This window comes from Melospiza melodia, chromosome 18 (genome assembly GCF_035770615.1).
Source record: "Melospiza melodia melodia isolate bMelMel2 chromosome 18, bMelMel2.pri, whole genome shotgun sequence".
Classification (NCBI taxonomy): domain Eukaryota; kingdom Metazoa; phylum Chordata; class Aves; order Passeriformes; family Passerellidae; genus Melospiza; species Melospiza melodia.
In genome coordinates, this window is record NC_086211.1 from 5,527,522 (window position 1) to 5,536,016 (window position 8,495).

The 8,495-nt window shown below is 48.5% G+C and overlaps 1 protein-coding gene across 1 annotated transcript; it reads left to right on the top strand.

Annotated features, from left to right (window-relative positions):
- Positions 1-1,269: 1,269 nt before the first annotated feature.
- On the top strand, positions 1,270-4,795 carry LOC134426635 (cytochrome c oxidase assembly protein COX19). The gene is made up of 3 exons (XM_063171811.1): positions 1,270-1,475; positions 2,254-2,365; positions 3,944-4,795. Exons 1-3 carry the CDS (start codon positions 1,394-1,396, stop codon positions 4,029-4,031), a joined length of 282 nt encoding a protein of 93 aa, XP_063027881.1. The 5' UTR covers positions 1,270-1,393; the 3' UTR covers positions 4,032-4,795.
- The last annotated feature ends 3,700 nt before the right edge of the window (positions 4,796-8,495 follow it).

The following is an 8,495-nucleotide window of genomic DNA, read 5'->3' on the forward strand; positions in this document are numbered from 1 at the left end:
GCTATTTCATTTCTTTTTTTTTCCCAGCTTTGAATTCTTCCTGCTTAGCTCAGTCATTTAATTAAAAGAAAATCAACTTAAGAAAGATAAAATACAGTCTTAAACCAATTGCAGCTATGGGCAAAGAAGAAAAAATGTCAGTGTAATCCACGGTTAACACTTGGTGAGATAATTAAAGCTATTTCTCATTCTCCTTTCAGAAGGAGACTGTGAATCTGCAGTTTGTGCTGCAAACCTGCAGGCAAAAGGGGTTTTTTTCTTTATTGTACATCTTGAGCATCTGGAAGTTCACCATTTCTTCAGCTTCTGCCAGCACCCTCTTGGTTTTACTGCTGTCCCCCACCATTAATGCCACACGATGTGAACCCACGTGCTTGTAGGAATAACAGAATAAAATAAAAATAACTCAGTGCTGTCCCTAGGGTTTGTGCACAAATTAAACCAGGAGGATTGATGAGAGATGAGGAACCACATGGGCGGCTGATAGTTGAGCAGAATGGGGACAGCCCATCCAAACCCCTGCTGGGTTTCTGTGGAAGCTCATCCTGCCTTCCTGCCAGAGCCATCCCCAGGGCTCTGGGATCACACCCCAGCCTCAGCTGGGCCCAGAAAATGGGCTTTGGGGTCAGGACCCAGAGCCTGGCAGTGACAGGTGAGCAATTTATTCTTGGGGCAGAAGGGAAGGAGCCTGGCCTCAGCCCTGCACAGAAAGGGAAAGATTGGACAAGGCTGGATCCTGCATGAAGGGATTTGGGGACATCAGGCTCCAGGTTTGGCTCTTTCCTCCTCCATGTCCCCATGCACAAACGCCAAGGACAGGCCGTTTTTCCGGGCCCCTCCACAGGCCGGCAGCCCCCGACCATCACAGCAGCCATTCACAGGAACGAATGACGGACTCGGGGAATCCCAGAGCATCCTGAGCCGGGAGGGACCCACAGGGACCCCAAAGTGCTGCACGGGACAGCCCAGAACAGGGCTGCGTTCAGAGGGGAGCTGCGCTGGGAGCGTTCAGAGGGGAATGAGGGCGGTGGCACGGGGTTCCGTGACCATCGGTTCATTCCGCAGAGGCTGTGGCAGCCCGGGCCGCAGGGACGGCGGAGGCGCTCTCGCTCCGGGCCCGGCCCAACATGGCGGCCGCCGCCGTCTCCATGGCAACAAACACAGCGTTTCGGTTTCCATAGCAACGCCCACGCCGTGTCCATGGCGGCACGGTCCCGCCCGCTGGGGGCGGCGACGATCACGTGACCGCGCTCGATGCGCTCGGCGCGCAGCTCCCCCAGGCGGCGGGAACGAGCGGAGACAGAGTGCCGAGTGACCGGGAGTGACCGGAGAGTGACCGGAGAGTGACCGCAGGGACCGGGCCCGCCGCGTCCCCACCCCCGGCAGCACCGACATGTCCACAGCCATGAACTTCAGCAGCAAGAGCTTCACGCCGCGGCCGCCGGACAAGGGCGCGTTCCCGCTGGATCACTTCGGTGCGGTAGCGCGGCCTAGCGCCGGGCCTGCCCCGCCGGCCCCGGGCGTGGCGGTAGCGCGGCCCTGTGTTACAGGGGAGCGCAACCCTCGCTGTGTGTGTGTGTGTGTGTGTGTGTGTGTGTGTGTGTGTGTGTGTGTGTGTGTGTGTGTGTGTGTGTGTGTCTGTCTGTCTGTCTGTCTGTCTGTCTGTCTGTCTGTCTGTCTGTGTTACCCTCGCTGTGTGTGTGTTCCAGGGGAGTGCACTGTCTGTCTGTCTGTCTGTCTGTGTTACCCTCGCTGTGTGTGTCTGTCTGTCTGTGTTACTCTCGCTGTGTGTGTGTGTTTGTGTTACCCTCGCTGTGTGTGTGTGTGTGTGTGTGTGCGTGTTACAGTGTCTGTGTGTGTTCCAGGGGAGTGCAGTGTGTGTCTGTCTGTCTGTCTGTGCTACCCTCACTCTGTGTGTGTGTGTGTGTGTTTGTGTTACCCTCGGTGTGTGTGTGTATGTGCATGTTACAGTGTCTGTGTGTCTTCCAGGGGAGTGCAGTGTGTGTCTGTCTGTCTGTCTGTGCTACCCTCGCCGTGTGTGTGTTCCAGGGCAGTGCAGTGTCTGTCTGTCTGTCTGTCTGTCTGTCTGTCTGTCTGTGCTACCCTCGCCGTGTGTGTGTTCCAGGGGAGTGCAGTGTCTGTCTGTCTGTCTGTCTGTGCTACCCTCGCCGTGTGTGTGTTCCAGGGCAGTGCAGTGTCTGTCTGTCTGTCTGTCTGTCTGTCTGTGCTACCCTCGCCGTGTGTGTGTTCCAGGGGAGTGCAGCGCCTTCAAGGAGCGGTTCATGGAGTGTCTCCGGCAGAGCGGCTACGAGAGCGCGGCGTGCCGGCCGAGCGCCCTGGCGTACCTGGAGTGCCGCATGGACAGGCGAGTGCCCGGCGCGGCCGCGGGCAGGGAGGGAGGGAGGGAGGGAGGGCAGCCCGGGCCAGGCACGGTGCTTGGCCATGCTCCGTGTTCCTGCCCTGTGCTTTCCGTGCTGTCCAGTGCAGAGGGATAGCAGCGATCAGCTAAGATATTATTATACACTGTCTTACTCATCGTTTTTTGCACACTGAAGTATGCACTACGGTCTGCAGGTGAGGATCCCGCACAGCACTGGGGTAAAACATTCCTCTCAGCTCACATCTTTGTCTTTCTAGCAGTCCAAGGCAGAACCACCTTCGGGTGAGCAGAGTTTGTGGGCACAGCTCAGGGGACTCATCAATGAGCCTGCACTTAAACACCACAGTAACTCCCGTGTCACATCTCCTTCTCCAATGACAATTATTACAAAAACAACACATTACAATTATTACTGCAAAAACAAGTATTACTATTAGAATAATCCAGCCTATTTTACAGAGTTCCTTTAGCCAAGGTGCAAAACTCCAACCATCAAACAGTCTAACCAAGATTGTAATTTGGTCAGCTAATCCCTTAGGTTTTGTAGCTGTTTATGAATAGAAACAGAATGATCAGATAAGTTCATACAACATAATCCTTCAAAATCTTCACAGCCATGCCCATGTGCTAGTAAAAGAAAGTTTTGTAAAGTGGCATGTCTGACTGCCTCTTCATCTGTCACCAAATCACTGATCACAGTAAATGAGGCACAGTGGCCAGTGTGAAGCTTTATTTTTTGTTTTCAGCTGTGGTTACAAGTTAAACTTTTAACTTTGCTCACCCTCTGCCTGCCTGCTCAATTAAGAGCTGACTGTGTTCAAGATGCCTACAAGTGTTATGTGTAACTTAACAATTACCAGAGCAGTGGTATCTTTCTTGCATGTATTAGTGCAATTGAGTCTTAATTAATGCTGAGTTCAAGTGGAAATAATTTGGCCTGTTAGCCTCTTAGAAATATGTTTAAAGCAAGTAAGTTAAAAGTTTTTGTAGTCAGTTCAAGTGAAGAAAGGGTTGGTGATTGGTTTTCCAGGGATGTTTCTATTCATGCATTGCTTTGCAATCCTTCCTGTACAAGGGTGAGTCAGGGAACTTTGAAAAATGCAGAAATTTCTCTGTATCTAGGCAAAGTACATTGCAAATCAGAAACTAGTGTGAAAATCACTACAGCAAAGTCTAGTGGCACCACAAAGGCTGTTCTAAACCAGATTCACTTCAAAGTGTAAATGGCATTGGTAGAATTTTAGGAAGCTCTTATGCAATGTGTTAATTAAAAATAACCAGGGGTCAGGTCTTTTTCTTAGAAACTCTTACTCAGTACCTAAAATGGGGAAAAAACACATTTAATTGGAAAACCACTATAAGGAGGAAAAATAATTGCTGAGTGCTGCTTTCCTTAAACTGAACTTTCTGAGGTCTTGTCAAACAGCAGGCACTCTGTATAGATGTCTTGGATCTGTTTAGGGTAAATAATAGTAATGAAATAGAAAATACTGCTGTTGTTTAACCAAGAGAGAGGCTGTGTTCTCTAAAATGTGTTTTGTTGTTTTCTTCTTTTTTACTTAGGCAACTTATGGCTAATGAACCACTGGAAAAATTGGGATTTAAAGACCTCATAAATGAGAAATCAGAAGAAAAACCTAAGAAGCCATGATGAAGACAGACAATTTTGTCTCTCATGAAGGGAAAGCATAACTCTGAATGTAGTACATATTGTACATTTTGTTCATATTGCAATAGGAAGTGTTTCCTGAAAGAACCTTTTTTTCCAAAGTTTAATTGTCCTAAAATAAGATTTTTCTTTAAATGAACAAAAGTACTGCCTTTGTCTGCTTTGCTCAAGTATTTCTTAACTTCTTTGTTTTAATTTCTCTAGAGGCAAAACAGTTACAGCCAAAGTGTTCTCCCTGTCTCTGTAAGAACAGTGAAGTCTTGTTTTAAGGGGACAAAAACCCAAACCAAACAATCCTTTATTGTGTAGCTCTTGAACTACTGATTAATCTTCTGTGGGCAGTACTGATATGCTCACTGCAGTACTTCCCAGGTGGAAATAAAGCTGTTGTACTTTAAAATCGATTTTTATTAAATTCTGGCATTAGTCCCCATCCCTGGGGTGGTCTCACCCTGCTGTGGAACACTGGGGTCCTGTGGGGGTACTTGAGGCAGTGTTTTTTTCAGTCATTTCATCTTTCATCATTGTTCAGAGAGTGTTTCTAGTTCCAGACCCCATTCAGGGAGTGATTCTGCTTTTATTCACCTAAATTTTTCATCATTTAACTGGGAACAGTGGTATTTCTCCTGCATGTTCTAATGCAGCTGAAGTCTTTCTTAATTAATGTTGAGTTCAAGCAGAAATAATTTGGCCTGTTAGCCCCTAGGAATGTGTTTCAAGCAGGCAATAAATGTAAATCTTCTGGATGTGTTTCCCACTGTGTGTTCTGCCCTGTTATCCCTGCTGCTTTTGGTTTTGTTTTTAACCCAGTGATTCATTTCTCTGTGTACCTGGCTCTCTTTGCCAAGGCAGTTCTCTAATTTTTCCCTCTTTATCTGGTGTCCCCTCTCTGATAGATCTCACCTCCCCTGCTGGCTGCTTTTGCTTCTGCCTCTCTCCTGTGCATCTGCTTATACCAAATTCCAGGGAAGGGTGAGAGAGCATTTTCTGCTCTCCATACTGATCACCGGGGCTGAGATTTGAATTGTTGCTCTGTCTAATCTGATGGAACAGAGTGCACATAGCTCAGAGCAGGTTCCTGTTTGAAAAGGACATTTGCCTGCTGCTGCATATTTTTATTCCACTTCATTCTACTCTTCAAATTATATCTTTTGGTGAGATTAGTACATTTATAGGAAAGAAAGCAGAGATTGTATTGCTGCAACAGATACTAAAAGACATTATATTAAACCACTGAATAAGAGCTTTCTTTCAGTGATACCAAGTTAGAATTAAAATAATCTCCAGCATCTTCAGGAGAAAGAAATCAAATTTCATGCTTCTGTGCTCCCTGAATATTATAAGGCAAAGTGAATTCCTGGTAGGTCTGAAAGAAGCCAGCAGTGGTGGGGGAATAATCTGGGCTGTTACCAGTGGTAGTTTCATTTTTTGGCTGTTACTCTGCTCTGCTGTTTTGGCCAAGCAGTTCCTTCACCAGTTCCATCTGTGTTTCCTTGGAGCATCGATGCCAGCCCTGTTCTCTGGGTTGTTACAAGGTTTTTGAGGTGCTGAGTGATTGCCAGCCTCACAAGACTGTGGGGGTGAGAGGTTGAAAAGTAAACCTTTCACCAGCCCAGAGATCTCATGCTGTCCAGGTGCATGGACATGTCTCACCCAGCAGCGAGTCAGCTGCTGTCCCCTCGTGCCAGGACAGGGGAGCTGGGAGTGGATAGCTGGAAATCCAGGGAATGGGCAGGGCCACCTCTGTCCCGGCTGTGAGCACTGGCTGCAGAAAAGGACACGTTCAGTGGAGCTTAAGGGGAAGCTCAGAGCTGCTGGGGGACATCAGACACTGAGATCTGATGCAGCTGAGAAGTGGTGGGGGAAAAGCCATTAGTGCCAGGCCTGGGGTCAAAGTTTTCCCAGCTTGCTCAAGGGGACGAGTCCCTGCAGCACTGGTGTCATCTGGGGAGATGTTCTCAGAATGTTCTTCAATTAATTCCTGCCAACATACCAATCATTAATTAAATCTTTCCACTTGAAACCTCTTTATTTTAGTATTGCTGGTGGTATCCAGGTTTGTATTCCTTTAAACTGACAGTGGGGTATAATCCAAATGGAAACAGTAGGTTCACAGCCAACTTTCCTGTGCCCAGCTTGAGGAGGAACCTCTCCAGGAGCTTGTCACCACATTGGGAAAAATCTATATTCTGTGAAGTGTGTATTCTGGAAATGTGTATTCTGAGGTGTGTGTGCTCCAGGGGAGGCAGTTTGTCGGGGGCACTGATTTCTAGGTGGAGCTGTTTGAGCTGCTGAGCTGCTGGGAGTGCATCAGTCTTGCTGTGAGGAGCCTGCCAGGTGCTGCCCGTGCCGTGAAGCTCCACCTGCTGCCAGCTCCTGCGACCTGGAGACGGGCAGAGCATCGGGAATCAGCTGGGACTGACGGGGACCAGCTGGGACCGAGCACAGCCTGGTGTAACTGCACAGGAGTGCAGGGGACAGCCCGGAGCAGGAGGAGTGGTGCCTGTGTTGGAGTGAGGATCCCTGTGAGCTGTTACCATCGCAACAGAAATCAATAAGCCAGGGAGGTGCAATTGTCTTTTCTGTGGCTTTTCTGCAGCAAAGGCTCATTCACACCCTAATGAGGCACCCAGCTGCTTGGGAGCCGTCCCAGGGATCCCTGGAGGGCTCTGCATCAGCAGAGCTTTGCCCACACATTCTTTGCTCCGATTAAAATCCACTCAAGCACAAAGAGCTTAACCTTGATCCCAGCAGTTATTTACAGAGAGAACATTGCTGCAAGTTAACCATCCTTACCTCTTCCTGGGAAACCTTGAGCTCCGGGTGTCTCTCTCCAAACAGCTACAGTGACCTGCAGAACCAGGAAGAAAGGGTTTAATAAACATTCCCAGAGCTCTGGGTGTGCTTTCACTGAAAAGCCTGCACAAAGAGAGCCTCCTGTGCTGGCTCTGGAAATGGGCCACGGTCCAAAGTCCTTTGTGGGAGCACAGGGAGGCCGTGCCTCAGTGCTGGGGAGGGATTGCTGCTGCCTGTGCCCCTGCAAGGGCATAGCTGGCATAGCAGGGGGGTCCCAGCACCTGAGGGGTGAATGTTTGGGGCTGTGAGCACTCAGAGCACTGGGTGTGCCTGCTGACCTTCACCTTGCTCCTTCCCCAGAGCATTCTCCAGTCTGTCCTGCTGGCTTTGGGCCCGAGGAGCTCCTTGTGGCTGGGTGTTACACTTTGTCAGCGCTCACCAGCTTGCTTTCCTTGGGAGAATGCAGTGTTGCTGGTGATTATTTTCCCTTGGGGCATCAATCAAAACAGCTTTTACTCATTGCTGCCTTTGCTGAACCAGGTGAGGGGCAACGAGTTAAAACACCTCTTAAATTTCACCTCGCTGTCTCCAAGCAGAGAACTGAGAGGCAGCACCATTTTACTGATCCTCTGGAATGAAACCTGGGTTGTAGGAGGCTATGGGAGAAGGAACAGCCTGCTGCCATATAAAAAATGTCAGGAGCATCACCTGTTGCTGCTCTCAGAAGTGCCTTGGATGTTCTGGCTCCACTGGAGAGCAGTATTTTTCTACATTTCTCATCCATAATTCCTGAGATGGGAATGATACTTCTGCTAGTGTGCAGGACTGCTGTCATGTCTGGTGGCATACCTATCCAGAGGACTTCAGTGCTTTTGTGCCTGGAGGAGATCCACGCTGGAGGAGATCCTTTTGCTAAATTGCTAAATTGGGAATGTTGTATATTATATCAGGTTACTCACAAAAATCAAAGCTCTGACTCAGATGAATTTTAAAAAAGACTGGAAGTGCACATACAAGTATATATATCCTTTTCAAGGGTATTTCAATGAAAACTGGACATCTGATTAAACCTGTCCTGTTTAAATTTTCTTTTTCTTAATGATCTGCTTCTGTGAATAACTGGCAATGTTGCATTTTTGTCAGGATGCAGCAGATTTTCTAGCTTACAGATTTCAAGACAAAATGCCTTCCTTCTGGAATGAAGGTGCCATATGGCTTGAAATGCATAATTGATCACTGCTCAAAATAGGAGCTTCATAGAAAGTCACCCAGAAGTCCAATGAGTGTGTGCAGGGGACTTGATAGACCTAGATCCATTTTTTGTTTCCTGGAACTGATGACGACACAGGCACAGGTTTTTGTGGCTCTCCCTCGAGGTTCTGATGCTTGTGCTCTCTCTCATTATCCAGGAAATTTTGGGATTTGCATTAGCAGGTGCATCAATCCTATGCTTGCTGACTCCTGCTGGGCTTGGCTGAATGACAATCTGGCACTCACCATGGAGCCCAACAAAGCCATGGTTCTCTGTGAGGGCAAACAGCTCAGCTGGTCAGATCTGGTGGGCTCAGTCCAGCCCTTGGTGTGCCCCATTTCCCACCTACAGAGGGATCCTGCACAAACAGCCCTTCCCACACAGGGTGAGTGAGGTTC